At 40.8% G+C, this 16,695-nt stretch overlaps 2 protein-coding genes across 3 annotated transcripts in view; both read left to right on the forward strand.

The window, feature by feature from the left end:
- Nucleotides 1–6,038: 6,038 nt before the first annotated feature.
- LOC308409419 (uncharacterized protein) lies at nt 6,039–12,753 on the forward strand. Its single transcript, XM_080902162.1, has 5 exons — nt 6,039–6,204; nt 9,891–9,942; nt 10,801–10,956; nt 11,190–11,285; nt 11,461–12,753. Exons 3-5 carry the CDS (start codon nt 10,843–10,845, stop codon nt 11,698–11,700), a joined length of 450 nt encoding a protein of 149 aa, XP_080758288.1. The 5' UTR covers nt 6,039–6,204; nt 9,891–9,942; nt 10,801–10,842; the 3' UTR covers nt 11,701–12,753.
- A 1,686-nt stretch (nt 12,754–14,439) lies between these two features.
- mcf2lb (mcf.2 cell line derived transforming sequence-like b) overlaps nt 14,440–16,695 on the forward strand; it is a 51,623-nt gene continuing 49,367 nt past the window's right edge. The window contains exon 1 of one of the 2 annotated variants that reach the window (XM_080902788.1): nt 14,440–14,963. In XM_080902788.1, the coding sequence (XP_080758914.1) occupies nt 14,807–14,963 (157 nt within the window). In that variant the 5' untranslated portion in view covers nt 14,440–14,806. Of the gene's footprint in view, nt 14,964–15,227; nt 15,517–16,695 lie in introns of those variants that run through there. The other variant, XM_080902789.1, reaches the window with a different exon arrangement.

The following is a 16,695-nucleotide window of genomic DNA, read 5'->3' on the forward strand; positions in this document are numbered from 1 at the left end:
CAGGAAGTCATGGGATCACTAGCGTCATGTGTAAACCATGAAATTTCATGGCAGTCCTTTTAACAATTGTGGAGGTTTTCTAGTACAATAACACTGATGAACCAATCCACAGCACCATGCTCAGTAATTTAATTGGCAGAACCATTAGTCAGTTAACTGAAAGGAAAACAGTAGGTTAACTACGAATATAATACTTAGAGCCATAATCACTGGAAACCTCTTTCTGACTTTCTAACTGGGCATTTGACCTACTTCCAGCTGATTTAAAAGGACACATCTAGTTCACTGAGTCACAGGTGTCGGCTTTTCCAGCAGGAATGTGTTCTTCTGCAGCTGGTGAAGCTTAGGGGGGCTGTTTCTTTATTTTTTATTTATCGTGCAGCACACGCATGCAAGCCAAGTGGAAGAGGCTTATTATATATTGCGTGGGGGAGTTTATGGCTTGGAAGGAGCTGACTCTCATGAACCTTTGCTTGAAAGCAGTCCATCTATCCCATGAGTATGGTTACATTTTGATAATGGTCATTTGTAACTGAGCAGATTTTTCACTGTTTCATTGATGGAACATTAACTCAACAAGGAGGTGTATAAATCAAATACTATATTGTGTCAGGTTCCTTTTTAAGCTAAAGGTCAATGGTTCATTCTGCCCTAAGTGGGCTATGCTGTTCATCCTTAAAGGCAGAGCAGGTGTATAACCAGATGGATCCAGCAGGCAACTATCAGCTTCCAGCTAGCCAGCCATGCTCAGAGAGATATAGTACCTAGGGATAGCAAGAGTGGTAGTAAAAGCATTCTAAATTTGTCTTTTGCTAGTTACAATTACTGTTTCATGTAAAACAAAATCTAATGTATCACTATATATATCCACCACTTTTATTACATTAGTCTTGATACAGCCTCTGCCACCACATCAGATCAATTGCTCTGGGCTCCTTTGATCAGCTCCATCACCTAGTGGGGGTGGGGGGTCATAGTTTGGTCCCGCCTTCACTGTTGTGATTGGTGTGGGGGTAGGGACAGGCTTAGGGCGTCGTGGGGTTCCCCGGAGGCATCTTCCTTGGGGGGCTCAACCCGGGGTAGCGGTCATGTCCGGTTAGGGGCTCTGTTGGCTCTCAGGTGACTGTTTCCTCGCGGCTGCGTGCAGCGGGGCTAGGGGAGGGTCTGTGCTGACGGACGTGGGTTACTGACCTGGTAGCCTGGCTGCCCCTGGGTGGGTCCGGGATGGGCGTGAGGTTCTGGGGGCGCTCCGTCTCTGGGCTGGGACCCGGACCGGGCCTCGGGGGCTTGGGTCCTGGTTGGTGTGTTGCCGGGGTTGTGGGCGGGTGGGTGCATGGGGGCCCAGCCCTGGAGCAGGGTGCCGCCGGTGCATCGAGCCACCTGGGGGGCTCTTCAACTGGTGGGGGAGATTGTCACATCTTGCAGGAGCTTTCCTCTCCTCAGGAGCTCCCTCTGCAGGAGGGGGAGATACAGGAGAGGTGGAGGAAGATCTCAGCCTGGGTGTTTATTGTCTTATGTAGTCTGGAAGATGAGTGGATGGTGGGGTGGGTGCAGTTTTCTCTGTGGTGGGGTTGGGTGGACTGTCCCGGGCTCTGTGGGGCCGGGCGGCGCTGCTGCACTGGGCCCCGGTCTGGATGGGCCTGGGCCCCCTTTCCCTGGCGGGTCGCGGAGTGTGGGGGTGCCTACTGGGGTCAGCGGGGGAGCTGGCCCCAGGGAGGGGTCACTTGCCCCTCCCTTCCTTCCCTCCCCATCTCCAGCTGCCTCCCTCTTCCCGCTCCACCACAACCACCCACACATGCAGGGCCTTGGAGTAGGGGTATGTCACCAGGGTGCAGAGGAGGCTACCCCCCCCTCTGTCCCCTTCTGGCTGCCTCTGCCTCAATTTTATCCCACAACTTAGACATTCACATTACTCACACTCTCATTACACATACATATAGGATCTTGGGGGTGGGCACGATACACGGAGTCCAAAGTACCATCAGGGTGTACACCCCACCCCTGGCATCGTTGCCCACCTCTCAATTTTAAATACACGTAGACATTGAGGGCTAGCAGGAGGGACCATGCGCTTACCTGCTGCTCTCTGGCAGGTAGCTCCAAGCCCTCCTGGGTTTTAAATGCACCTTAAAACACACATGCATCAACACTACAATGAGCGGCTGGAGGGAGGTTTGGAGTCTTCTCTCACCCCCATTCTCTGCGACCTGCTGGAGCAGGGGGGCTAGGAGGAGGAGTTGGCCGTCCGACTGCGGTCTGGAGTGTGGAGCCTTCCTGCTGCTGCGGAGTCGGGGCGGTCTGCCTCCCCCCACCGCAGGGAAAAGGGAAACACCACCTGGGTCTGGGTGCAGTTCCCCCCTCCAGAGGCGGGGGCACCTAGACCCGGTTTGTAGAGTACGCTTGGGGAGTGTGATCGCGTGTACAACGTCTCTTTATGTCTGTCTCCACGTTGGTTGAGTGTGGAGTAAGTGCATATGAGAGCATGAGGGTGGGAATGGATGTTTGTATCTGTGTGTGCCTGTATGTCTGTGTCTATATGTCAGGTTGGGTGTCAGGCGCCACCTCTCTGGGGACATCTCAGGACCTCCAAGGTTTGGAGGCCTATCTCCCCCTACCACCACTTCCCCTGCCAGTGGCGGACCCCCTCAGACATCGGTGCGTTGGTGGTTCTTTGTGTCCGGGGGTGGGCGTCCAGGTACACACCGGCTCACTCCTTGGCGGCCGCTTATCGGGGCCTGGAGCCTGGGGCTCGCTCGGGCCACTTCGGAGGTGGGGTGCCCCCGGCCTCTCGGCCTGGGGCTCGGTCACTCAGGCGCAGCTGGCTGCCGGCGGAGCTCACGGGCGCGTCACTGCAACTCCCCCTGGCTTCTGCTCCGCGGCTGCTGAGTGACCCCTCATCTGGGACTCTCCTCAGCTCTTTCCGGGACAGTGGCGCAGCTGCCCCTCTGTTGGTCTTCCTTGGTCTCTTGTGTTCTGGGGGCCTCTGGATGTCTGGAGTTTTGATCTCCTCCACACCTGCTTCATGCCCTGGAGGACGGGGCTGTGGCCCCCCCACACCCTCTAGCAGATCATTACATGAAGGAACCTTTTAAAAAACAAAAAACAAGCGCGTCCATGCTCACAGGTGTACACACGGGTGATCACACCCACAAACTACACCCTTTTTGGCTCCTACCTCAAAGCACACTGTGTTCTGTTGATCTTATGTGCTGCACAATAATGTTTAACATTTAGTATTTACTGTCATATTCCCATATATCATTGTGATGTTGTTTATTCTATTACTCTTGTTCTCTTCTGCTTGCTTTCTTTTTTCTTTCTCAGCAGGTGACCCAGGTGATTGATATATGCATTTTTTTTCCTCTGCCCGTTCTCTTGGTTTTTGTCTTTTGTCCTTCTCCCCCGTCCCTCTTCTCAGCTGTTTCTCTTTCCCTCTTTCTTTCTCCCCTTCTTTCCCTCAGTCAAGTCTGTCCCGTATTCAGTAAGTGAAAATAAAATAAACAATAAAAGGTGAATCAAATGGACCATTACGGCAAGGCTGGGATGGTCAGTTTGGTAAAGTAAATCCGTTGGGCATCTTTCTTTGCCTTTAGACAACAATTCTGAGGGCAAAAGAGCCAAACGGGACAGGCCAAAAAAAAAATTATATATATATATATATATATATATATATATATATATATATATATATATATATATATATATATATATATCCACCACTTTGGGATACACTGAAACATTTACTAAATGAGACCATTTTGAACAAAAGTTTCAGTCTGGACGACTGTAGTGTAGAGAAGATTTCAATCTGCAGTGGTTTATATTTAGCAGTGTGGCTGTGTCCTGTGACCTTCCTCTAATGTACATGAAACCCCAGAGGCAGGGACAGAAGCAGTAAGACCTTGACAAAGAATAGAGCATCAGTATAACTTTGATTAAATAGAGAAGAAATCATGAAAGGTGGACCTGAGGTGAAGATGGTGATATGCTGCAACTGCAGTCAGACTTAAAAAGTAGGCCCTATATAGGATTTGTCATTTGTGTAGAAGGGTATCAGCTAAGCCATCAGCTGATCAGCTTGGACTGCAGCTGAGCTTGACTTTGAGAAAATGCAATGCTCGATTTGAGGTCCCCAGACGATGAATCCTAATGGCTTTGGTGATCCCCGGTCAAAGTGTGTGGAGCACAGAAGAAAGCACCATTATTAATAAGTGTGCATTTGTGGTTTTTAGTTAAATGCCCTGACAACTTTTGGAGTTTTTTTCATGACTGTAGACTCTTTACTTATTTGTGCTCTTTGCAGGTTTTACCACATTGGGTTATTGCTTTGGTCTGTATGAAGGAGAGGAAATTTAAGTTGTCAGTTCATCAGTTCATTCCCTGAAGCTCAAGCACACTTGGGTTATCTTTGTCTGATATTAAAATGTATTTAATCTAAAATATGTTAACTGCACTGAAAGAAGTGATATTGTCTCCTTTTAAATAGGGCTGAACGATTATGGAAAATAATCTAATTGCGATTTTTTGCCCCAATATTGCGATGCGATATGCGATTATTTTTTAAGGTCTTTGTCTTCTGTATTATTAAACAAAGACAAGCAATACATCATATAGTATGGCCAATACTATATTACATTAATTTTAAACTGTTCTTTCCTGGAAGACAGACCTCTGTTATGATGACATGAGGTGATGCATGAATTGATGACTGACATTTTTATTTAACTTCTTCAATCACAACAGTATATTTGAACATACACAATAGTTTATTTTTAGCTTACAAACATCTGAGCATAAAGTGCTGACAAGGAACCCTGGTGTAAACATTAAAATGAAAGTCAGTACAATGTGCAGATTGCAGAAATATACATAAAAAAAAATCAGTGGCTTTACCACACTCAGTTTTTCGACATCTGTGAACTACTAGACAGTCATTCAATTAAAAAATAATATTAAATAAATAAAACTAATAAATAAAAAATACACACATCTTACTGATCTCTGCAGTCAGTAACATTACACATAAAGTGCAAACATAATAGCAATTGTATAAACACACACACAAACACGCCTTTAAAGTTTAAAGGCGTGAAATTGGACGGTCTAGCCTTCTGATTAGCTAATCAGAAGGCTAGTTCTGATTAGCGTCACCGCTGTCTCGGTGGAGTTTAATAAACTCGGCCGTCTGCTTCTTGCTATCTAAAATATAACCAGACACTGGTGTAAATTCTCGACTGTCTCATACTTCTGTTTAATAAGTTTTCTGTTTGACGTTTAGTCAGCTGTGTGAAAACCAAGGAGGAACCCACCCGGGGGATTAATAAAGTTTTATTTTATCTAATCTAATAACTTTAATCTCAGCCAAACCGATTTACTCACGAACAAACAAAACACTGAAAAAAGCCCAACAATAACATTTTTAGGTTGTCTAAGTGACTTATATATTACGTTTAACCCGAGCAGCGAAACTCCGCGGTGATCTGAAAATGATGTGCCGGGAGTTGTGCCGTTCTCGGCCGCATCAGTAATCCTCGAGCTCCCGGCTAGCTGTCGAGCTGGTGGGTAGCAGACGCCTCTGAAAACGTCGAAGCACTTTTGTAAATATGGGATATCTTGATAAACCGAGCAGATATTTGATGTTTACACAACTACTTTCTCGCCTGAAAATATGTTAAAAGTTTATTTTGTGACCCAGAAAGATTAGTATGAGTAATTTTAAAACTTAGTAGCGGCCGCCATTGCTGGAAACTGGAGTTTGGCTGGGCCGCGCTATGAATTCTGGGATATGGTAGTAATTTGGACAGCCTTATAATCGCAGTATAATCGCAGCCTTTGCGGTTAGAAAATTGCACTTGATCATGTCGCGATATTATCGCAAATGCGATATATCGTTCAGCCCTACTTTTAAATATAGCATATTATATTTTGGTATATCTTTTCAATTCAAATGAGTAATTCCTGTCTACATATATAATTCGAGTAACTCCAGAATACATTCCCTGCGTTTTAATCCAATTAATTTTAGTTAATTAAATGTAGCTCAAAATGCTTAAGTATGTTTTTCATAGCCTCCTGCTGGGCCATTTTGCGCATGCGTTAGGACAGGCCACCATTTTGCACGCGGACTGAAGAAGCGGACTCTTTGTGTGCTGCAAGCGGGCTCAAGTTAATCGCACAACTTCATATAAAGGTGGTCTAGCTTCGGTAAGTAAACCTTTTACGGTCGTTTTTGTTTTATTTTTTTACCTCAGTCAAAGCATGTTGACTCTTTAAGACGTGTGCACATGGAGAAAGAAGTCTAAGTAGTTGTACACCTCTGAACTTTGTCATGAATTTGACTTAAGCTAGCTATGTGCTCTATTAGCTACTGCTCTATTAAAAGAGTAATTGTATTGATGCGTTAAAATGTCATATGTTTTTAGCTTAGTTCTTGTGGCACACTTTGTACTAACAAATTATGGAACGAGGCAATTTCTCTGTAGTTAGCTGTAAAGTTCACTGTACAGTCGCCTGCAGTTTTAAGTTGAGAAATCGTCCCTCCCGCCACAACATTGGCATTAAGGAATAGTCGGGCGGGGGAGGGGGCTTCTGAACGCACCTGCACAGTCAGGGGTGCAGTAGGAAATAAGTAGGATTGGCATTGCACAACGTCTTTTGTGCAGAAAAAAATAATGGTTGTAAACTGTGGAGGAGAATAACTCAGTGGTTGCCAAAAATGTGAGATCAAAAGGCACTGAGAGTGATGTTTGTCAGAACTGAAATTAACTCAGAAAAGAAGTTGCTTCACTTGATAGAGCTGTTGAGTGCAAGACCTGTCAGCGGTCTGGTTTAGCATTTGAAGCCTCGCTACGTGCTTCCAAACCGCTGCATTTAATCTCAGAGAAAACTAACACAGAGAAGTAAAGCAAGTGTGTAAGTTCATCTCTTTATGTTTGCATAGTATTTTCATGTTGAGCTTAACAACCGATGTATGGAGCCACAGCTGGACTGGCTGTCGGAGTTTTGTATTGAGGGGGAAAGGAAGCGATTTGTTTTATACTTCAGCTTAGAGCAGGGCGATATGGCCAAAAATATTTATCACGATATATATTTGAAAATTTGCGATAACGATATAACTGACGATATAATTGATGCGAGACAAAATACAACTCCACAACATTACTAGCGCAAAAAGACAACCTATCATTTATTTTCACTTAAAAATTAAACAAGAAGCTGGTTTTTATGTACATTAAAGCTTGTGCAAGTGCAAATGCAAATTCCTTGCTGAAAGTTTAACCAAAAGGCATTTCCAGTAGAAATGGGCTGACATATCCTGAGCATAACCATGTATAATATCCACTGAAGTTAAAAAGAGGTGCTTTGCAACATTAAACTGCAGTGTGCAGTACGTATTTTTCGGACCATAAGGTGCACGGGATTATAAGGCACATTAAGCGAAACAAAGCAGTCAGATAAATCAAACTTTATTAAACTCATTCTTCTTGCTTCCTCCACTTCTGTACCATTGATTCATTAATGTTGAATTCTCTGGCAGCTGCTCTATTCCCATGTTGTTGCAGTATATTAATGACTAACCTCGTATTGTGGATGGATTATCTCAGTTGTTCTCCTGACTGAAGTTTGGTCCTTTTACAGCATCCTGCCATGCGATTGCATTTGTCTCTAACCATGAGGAACCTTAACGTTAACTTTTATAAGTGGAAAAGTGTTAGTGTTTGTCCTCCAGCTTCACTGTGTATGTTATGCTAACATAGCTGTGTTGCTAGCGATCACGTAGCACATAATTATATACCAGCTAGCCCAACTTCAGTAACCCTACAAACGTCACTGCTGTTTAGTTTCCTGTCTTCATTTATGTTGGAAGTGATAGCAGAGCTGTACGTTTGATTTTTTTCAGAAATCTCTCAGTCAGAACATGCAATATCATGTTTAGGTAACTAGCGAAACTAGCGAGCTAACTTCCGCTAGCTTCCTGCTAACTTCTAACTCCGTTAAATGTAATAACTTTTGTTTTCATGGATGCCTGGAAGTTAAACTTTATAGTTACACCTGGTAAAGCAGCAATGCTGATCATTTTATTAAAGATGAAAGAATTTAGACAGTTTTTAACTCTTAGTGATGCTGCAGTGTTCGTTTGACCTGAAGAATACGGAGTTTAGGACCCAGATTACTCCCAGATTTAAGAGCATCTTAGTCCGACAAATACGACAATAACAACGGCCGCTTGCATGTTCTGCAAAAAAATGTGCTTTGTCGTGTATCTGACGGACAAACACCAAACCAGTTCCACATCACTGAAGTTGCACCATTTTTACAAACCAATTCTGGTTCATCTGTTTCACTCAACAATCGGCCATGTGCGTATGAAAACAAAGGCACTGCGCATGCGCGTTTTACTCATATTCTATCGCGATATTTCATTTTCCTATCGTTGCCTAACATTATACCGGTATTACCGTGAACGGTATAATATGGCCCAGCCCTACTTCAGCTAGAATGAAAAAAGACACAAAGCTGGAGTTATTCGGTGTCTTCATGCTGAACAGCTAAAACTTCTTCCCTCATTCTCCCCCCTCCCTCTCCTGTTGCTACTTCAATCATGAAACTGATCGATTATCAGGTGATCGGCTTTTCTGTCGCTAGTCTCTCTCATTTGTTAGTCACCCAGTTTGCGCTAGAAAGAGGAAAACGGCAGATAAACAACAGCAGCACGTTTAAGCTTGATAAGCTGTTGCTAGAATTTTTTTAATATTACTTCTAGTATCCGCTGATGTTTTCTGGAGCCACAGCCGTAATAGCTGCTGGTCATGATAGTTTGGATATGTGGTGAGAAGGAAACATGAAGGTGAAACCAGGAGAAGTTTTTACTGAATCATTAGAGCTGAACAGGTAATGAAGAAACAGGTTTACATTTTAGGTCACATGAATGAGTTGAAGGGAAGTTATGAACTGTTTCTGAGAGACAAATAACACCAGGATCCTTTTCTATGTAGCTGACATCTGGTAACTGTGCAGGGGCGGATCTAGCAAAGTTTTGCCAGGGGGCCAGGTAGGGCATTAACAGGGAAAGGGAGACACAAAGACATAATTTCTTTCTTATTCTCATTTAAAATGTCTAGCTTTTAATAAATAATTATTCTAAATCTTACTACCAAAGTGGTGATCTGGTTAAATGTATAGAGATCCATTATTGTATGTAGTAAATATTAAGTCTAATATATGCCCTAGTAATAGTAGTACATATAGCACTTTTTCCTTTGGGAAGGTACGCTGTCTGCGCTGTCTGCAACTGTATTGAAGAAAAATGTTGAATCAAATTATTATAGAAAAATAATTGATTTCTGTGCATTAAAGTAGATTACGTCAATTAAGCATTATCAGGCGAAGGGTGCGGGGTGGTTTCCTAATATTTTTGCTGGGAGTTGGCAGTCCTATTAGTTAGTTTAATATTTCTATGTACTGTTTAGAATACCTGAATAAGGAGGATGGTGTAAGTTTTTTAGGTTGATCAGTATTGCTGAAGTATAAAATATTTTGGGTGCAGTGTATTTTTTGCATACAGGTATAACAGAATAGCTTTAATGTTTTGTTTTTAAAACTGAGTATGAACTTATACAAAATGCAGCAAAATATTTATAAAAACAGTTTTATTTATTATAAAATACACTATATCGGATTCATATCGGCATCGGCAGATAATCAAATTTATGATATCGGTATCGGACATAAAAAAGTGGTATCGTGCCATCTGTAGTTTGCACAGAGGCACAAGTAAGATTTGTTTTGTTACAAGGGAGTATCATGAAGTAATGCACTAATGGCTTGGAAACGGTAATTGTTTGTCTTTCTAAAGTTTATTTTTTTTATTTGTCTTCCTTTTCTGGCAGATTTTCTTCCCCTTATGTGTTACTGTTTATTCAAGAAGATGGTGTTATTTTGGTAAGTACATGCAAATTCCTTACATATTTATCACAACAGTATTTGTCACAGTATTGCAGGGACAAGTTTATCTATCTCATCTTAAGGGTTCTTGTGATTATTAATATTGATATTAATTAATATCAATTAATATATATGATTAAATTTCTTTTATCCAGGACAAAAGAAAAAAAAAACTTGCGAAAGTGAAATGAAAAACAGGAATTTAGTTCTTGTGAGTTAAGAGGATGCAGAGCATAGGGTTAGATGGAGGTGGATCATTCACTGTGGTGATCCCTGAAGGAAACAGCCAAGAGAAAAAGGATCAGATTGCAAAAAAAAAATGTGGTTTGTTTGCATACATGAGTCTTTACGGTACCCACAGGACTCCTGAAGTATAAGTACTCTGAAGTTTGCAGAGCAATTTCAGAGATGTTTGGGGCTTACATGGCAAGCATGTTTTTAGTTGCACATCTAAATTTTCTCTGCTCTCTGTTGCTGATGGCAGAGTTCTGCCCCGCTGACCTCACAGGTGAGACACTCCCACCAGTGGACAAAGAGCACAGGAAAATGTGTTGCCAACCACCTGAAACAGACAAATATCTGCTTTTTAAAACCCTTTAAACCCGTTAAATGGACTGATGCCATTCATTTCTTCTTTGATTAACAGTAGTAACATCCTTCATGCACTGTATACTAACCCATATGATAATCATGCTTTATGAAGTGATGGCAATTGCATTGTAGCATTTAATGAAGAAATAACAAAATAATCATACCAATGATTAAGCACCAGTCTTCTTTTTTTGTGTGTGTGTGTGTGTGTGTGTGTGTGTGTGTGTGTGTGTGTGTGTGTGTGTGTGTGTGTGTGTGATACAGGTAAATGCTGAATTCCAGTGTATTACAACACTTCAACTGGAGATGACCTTCGCAGCACAGTTAGACAGAATTACACCTCAGTTGATGACAGTTTTCCAGAAGAAGGGCGGTGTTTCTGGGCAGAAACTTGCCCACCACTTGCAGATCATGCAAGAGGTAAATCTGAATATTGCAAATTCTATTTGGATTTCTTTTGTCTTAAGTGGCAGGTCACTGGTGAGTCCAATAAGCCGTTTTAGGTGACCAGCCAAGCAATCTAAATTTTGAAATTTCATATATAAATTTTATTTACTATGTTTGAACTGACATATGATAAAATTTACTTATTGCGAATGTCAGACATTGTTCTTTTTTCCAAATTGGTTTAATCAGCAACTCTCTTTAAACAGGCTGAAAGTGATGTTAAAGTGAAAAGGGAAGCAGTTCTCAGGGCACTTTGCCTCTACCTTGGTGAAGAGGACGGAAGCCTTATTCGGGAGTTCTTTGTAAGTCATTTAAGTCATTGTAAGCAAGTCATCTATACACACACTTTTTAGATAGATATCTGTGTGTGTGTGTGTATTACACACACACACACACACACACACACACAAACGACTAGATTGGAATTTAATTGTAGAGTTAATTGTTTTTTCTTTTACCTTTTTATTAAATGTTTAGGACATTGAAGGAGATGATATCCAGAGAGACCTGAAGAAGCACACCATGGGCATTTATGTCATCAACAGGGAGGATGGACAAAATGGACATTATGATGACATTGGAATATTTGTTGAAGGGGAGATAGTCATGGACAACATTGGATCTCTGGCCCAAGCTTGTGCATTGATGCTTGGAGTAATCTATGCACTAAACCTAGCCTTCCCCAAGGAATTGAAGGACTATTATGAATTCATTTAGAAAGTGTTGATGGGATTCGATGGTGAAAAGCTCTCCCCCAAAGTCTTTGGGCTGAAGAACAAAATTGCTACTGGATAGGAAGATTTCTAAAATAACACATCAAGAGAATGCTGTTATGTAAATTACCAATGACTGGTGCTCTTGTGAATAGGAGTGAAACTCTTGTACAACCATCATTTGTTCTGTGTTATGTTTCGATTGAACATTTTAACTTTCAATAATGAATGTTTCACGTGTGGTACATTTGAGTAGCTTGAAGAGCAACTTTGTAATTATTCAGTTATAGCTGCTGCCCTGCGTATAATCAGTGTTAACTCAACCGGATAAAAAAAACAAAAAAAAACCATTCATGATTACCACACTGCAGCACACTGGTAACACTTTAAAGACTTAATTGTTTTGAAGCGAGTATGTTAGGTCAGAAAATATGTAAAACATTCAGAATCTTCAAGGAAGGACTAGAATGGAAAGACAGTGGTCAATAAGCAGTAAGGAAAACACAAGTTTAATTTTAAGTCTAATTACCTTATTAAAATGCAATTTCTAAATATGGATCGCAGAACAGCAAGTCTGAAACTGGTTAGTTTGTGGATGCATCAGTTTCTAATTGTGATACATTATACTGCTGGTAGTGTTTTATTCTTTTATGTAAGGAGTTTGTTTGTTTTTTTCTTTTTTAGAGGAAGAGAAACATTGGTTAACATTTCTCTTGTCTGTTGTTTCTGTTTTGTTTGAATACAGCTTTTTAAAGCTACTAGTTCATAGGCAAAAGTTTTGTAATTTGTATTATACAAATTGCAGCAATTTCCCTTAGAGATGTGGATTCTTATTCTGTTTGCAACAAATTTTGCATTAATAAATGATGTGAAAGAATGTTGTAGTTTTCATTATTGACGTTTTTAAAAACTACAAATCAGGGTAAGCAATATTTTTTAAGTAAACTTAACTTAATTGAAATAGAGAGAAATTAACAATTTGATTGATTTGAATATAAGTTTGGGACATAAGTGTAAAGGAAACAAATTATTCTGGTACATTTAACACGACCTTAGTTGGACTTACTAATAATATTTGACTAAGACGTATCCACAACAGTTAAGTTAAAGTAGCTTAAAAATATATGTTGGTTTTACTCACTTAAATTAAATTCAGTGTACTTAAAAAATATTTCTGGATTCAAACAAATTTATTTCGTGCAACCACTTGTCATAAAAAAATTGAGTAAATTGAACAAAACATTTTTTTCAGTGTGTGAGAAATAAAAAAATAAAAAATAAAAAAACAGGAAGAGAGAGAGAAAATAAGTTTTCACAGCACTGTATGTAAGTATGTGCCCAAACACCAAAAGGGTAATAGAAAGTTAAGTATAGGAGGTGGAATATGTCATAAATGGGGGATAAGACATGATTAATAAGAAGACAGGGATGGAGGGATGAGGTGGAGATTAGGGCTGAATGTCTGTGATGGCCAAACCCTTGTCCACACTCTGAAGTCAGTAACTCTTGTATTTTCATTTCTTCATTTGAACATAGTAACACACTTTAGTTTCCAATAACTTTATTGATTGGTTTGGATACATCTGTTCTATTTGTGAGCGCGCACATTTAGTTTACTTATGTATTCATATCACTTCATTACTTTGATTTTTGACTAACCTTTTTCTTTTTATTTCTTACCTGCCATCATCCCTGGGAGTTCCTGGACAAAAGATGGTAGCCAGGGTTTGAAACCACTAAATGCAAAAAGGGATAATTGGACCACACCGCCACTTCCTACTGAAGGGGAGAATGTGTGTTTTCTTTCATTTAAAAACAAAGTATTTGTATTAAATTAAATATTTGAGTTTAGGGTTTAATGGTTTTGATTTTCTTCTTTAGTGTTTAGTTTATTAACAAACTAGATTGTACTGCATTGTGTTGTGATTTATGATTGTGTTTGTTTGTTACCCCCTCAGTCATTTGGTTTGTTGTTTGCAGTCGTTGCCTGAGTTCAGTTTTGTTTCTTTGACCTCTTTTATGAGCTCAACATTTATTACTTTTGTAAATATAATTTTGGGGGGTTAAATAAATGAAAACCATATTTTTTTAATAATTCCTGGGACGACTCCTGTTTTTCAACTCGGTCCATCACAATGTCACTGAATAGCAAGCTGAAGTTGTGTGTCCCATCCGCTGTAGGTGCCTCATTGGTATGTGAGAGAGTGCATCTCCCCTCTCATCTCTATTCTAAGCCTATAAAGTGCAAGCTGCCTTTTTGCTTGCCAGCCAAACACTCACACAAAACCCACAAATAAACCCAAGCCTGCCAATAAGCAACCTCCTCTCCACTGGGTTTGCTCCTCCTCGGTTTCAGGCAACATAGTAACAAGAAACTTTTTAACTGTTGCCATAAAGTTTATGGGGTTTTTTCTTGGTTTTTTTGCTGGGTTTTTTGTTTTTTAAGTCTTACAGGTGATTGGCTTTAGCGCAGTAGTTTTTTGCACTGTGAATTTAATGCATGGAGGAATCCTGTGAGATAGAGGGAAAGAAAGGGTAGATTAGTTCAGGAGCAGAGGAGTATAATTAGCCTAAACAGCAGAAGGGGATTTATGCTCTGCCGGCTGCCCTCTGCTTCTGCTGCCTTCCACCCTCCTCCCCTCTTGTCCTTCCTTGGAAAGCATTGCTTCTCTCAGTTGTCAATAGTTCCACTGACGATGTGTGTGTGTACTAGGGGTCTGTGTGCGAATGTGTGTGAAGGGACCTGGGCTTGTTCTCACCTCTAGTGTGAGCAGTGTTTGTTTCAGAGTTTATGCAGACAGTGACTCAGCTGTTTGTGATTCTGCAAGCTTTGCACTGTGCGCTTGCCTTGAGTCCTCAATGTGGCTCTGCAGAGGACAGTAGGCTTATCTTATATGTAGCCACTGCAAACATCTACGCACAGGAACACGTGTGAGAGCATCTCTTTGTAATCCTGAGTAACCTGGCACATTAAAAGAAGGATCCTTCCCATGTCAGCATTTGGGAATTATGCTTTGGAGTCTGTCAAAGCTTTAAAAAGTGCAGCGAGGGATCTCTCTCTCTGGATGACAAAGTTTGTTTTAGAGGGGTGAGACCAGCAGCCAGCTCTAATGTCTCTCCATGAGTTTCTTCGGGAGGGCGGTGAGGCATCGTTCCGGATCATGAACCGCCTCAGTCATCTTATGCAGAACTTGGAATTCTCTGGACTGGGCTCGGCTTTCCCTTTCAGCCCTGCCAGCCGCAAGAACTCCTGGAGAGCCTGGGATGGTAGGACTGAGAAAAAAAGAGTGTATTCTGTGTGAGAGTGAGTGTGCATGTGTGCACGTATACTCGCAACTTTTTGTGCCTGTGTGTGTATTTGCGCATAATATATTTTTCATTGAAGCTCTGGCTAGAGTATGTAGGGCATCGCGCCCAGAGACTCACATACAGTGTTTCCTGTGGGCTTCCCTTGCCCCCACCCCCTCTGCTGGGCTGTTTCTGTGTCTTGATGTGTATAACATTTTGTGTGTGAGTGCATGACTGCGCAGCTTAATCAGCTGCTTCAGTATCCAACATGCACATCTCGGCAGCTGCACTGACATTTTTCCATAGAAGCAGTGAAAAATTCTTCAGCAGATGCAGAAACTGCAGCACAGAGCAGCAGAAGAGCTGGTGCAAAGGAATGCTGATTAAAGCTGCTGAGCTAACAGTTTGGTGTCGTCTCAGCCAGATTGTTGCCACTTTTACTAACACACAGCAAGAAAAGAAATGGTGAAGAAAACCAAGAAGAGTGTTTCTCAGTGGGATAGTGGGATGCCAATGGTCCCGCTTAAGCCATGTGAGTCAGGGGTCTTTTTTCAGCGTTTTTCTTTATCTGGGACATATAGAAAGCAGCTGTTTTCAGCGATTCTCCTGCTGACTGTCTATATAAATATTTTAAAACCTTTTGTAGTCTTCATATTCTTGTTTCTCATGTTTCTCTTTGTGATTTTGTTAGATATTCATGCAGTGCTTGCTGTAGGTTTTAGTTCTACATATACAATTTGTGCATATACTTTATGCACAATGTGCATGATCTGAACACACAGTATGTGCATTTTTGTCTGTACCTGAAGCTATGAGATTTCGGAGGAAGGTTTTCATTTCCTGTCCTCCCAGCTCTGTTTAAGTCATTAGCCATGAGGAGAATTTGAGAGAGGGATTTCTGTTTTTTAGATGTTATGTTTTGTAGACTGAGACTATTAACTCTGACACCATGGAAAATTCTCAGGAGAAAAGATTAGCAAATATTTTTGGTGTAGTAGTTTTGTGTGATTTCTTGCATTTGCAAGTAACTCAGTCTTCCAGTTCTTCGCTCTTCTTGTTGATCAAAGTGATTTTTGCACAGTTGTCGCAGCCTTTATAATAACATTTGTAGACAGTGAAACTGTATAAAGAAGTATGCTAATCGGCCACTTTATAAGAACTGCTCATTGATGCAAATATTTAATCTATGTGCCTACATGTGCAGAGTTGGCAGCATTTAGACATGTAGACTTGGTCAAGATGACCTGCTAAAATTCAAACTGAGCATTAGAATACATACACCAGTTAGTTTACATCAGAATGAAATTTCAATGCATTTACTCGCCATCACATTGCACAATCTCAATAATAAATTAATCTAAAGGTATAAAATATAAAAATATAATCTAGGATATGTGCACATAATAATATAAGAGAAATGAGTCCATATACATTATTATTGGTAAAACTTTACAGAATATTAACAATGGAGCAGAAAACCAGAGTAAATCATTATTCCAGGCTGTCATGATCCAAGCAGCCAGGAACACACAGGCACAAATATAATCTTCAAAAAATGGGTTTATTATACCCCCAAAAAGGACAAGATGATTACAAAAATTCAAAATAACAAAAAATAAAGTTTTTAAGAACCAAGTGGGCCCATAAAAGAGGTTAACTTAACAGACTGCTACTCAAAAATCACTTAACAAAAACATAACTCAACAAACTG

This window comes from Rhamphochromis sp. 'chilingali' (genome assembly GCF_963969265.1).
Source record: "Rhamphochromis sp. 'chilingali' genome assembly, chromosome: 14".
NCBI classification, from domain to species: Eukaryota; Metazoa; Chordata; class Actinopteri; order Cichliformes; family Cichlidae; genus Rhamphochromis; species Rhamphochromis sp. 'chilingali'.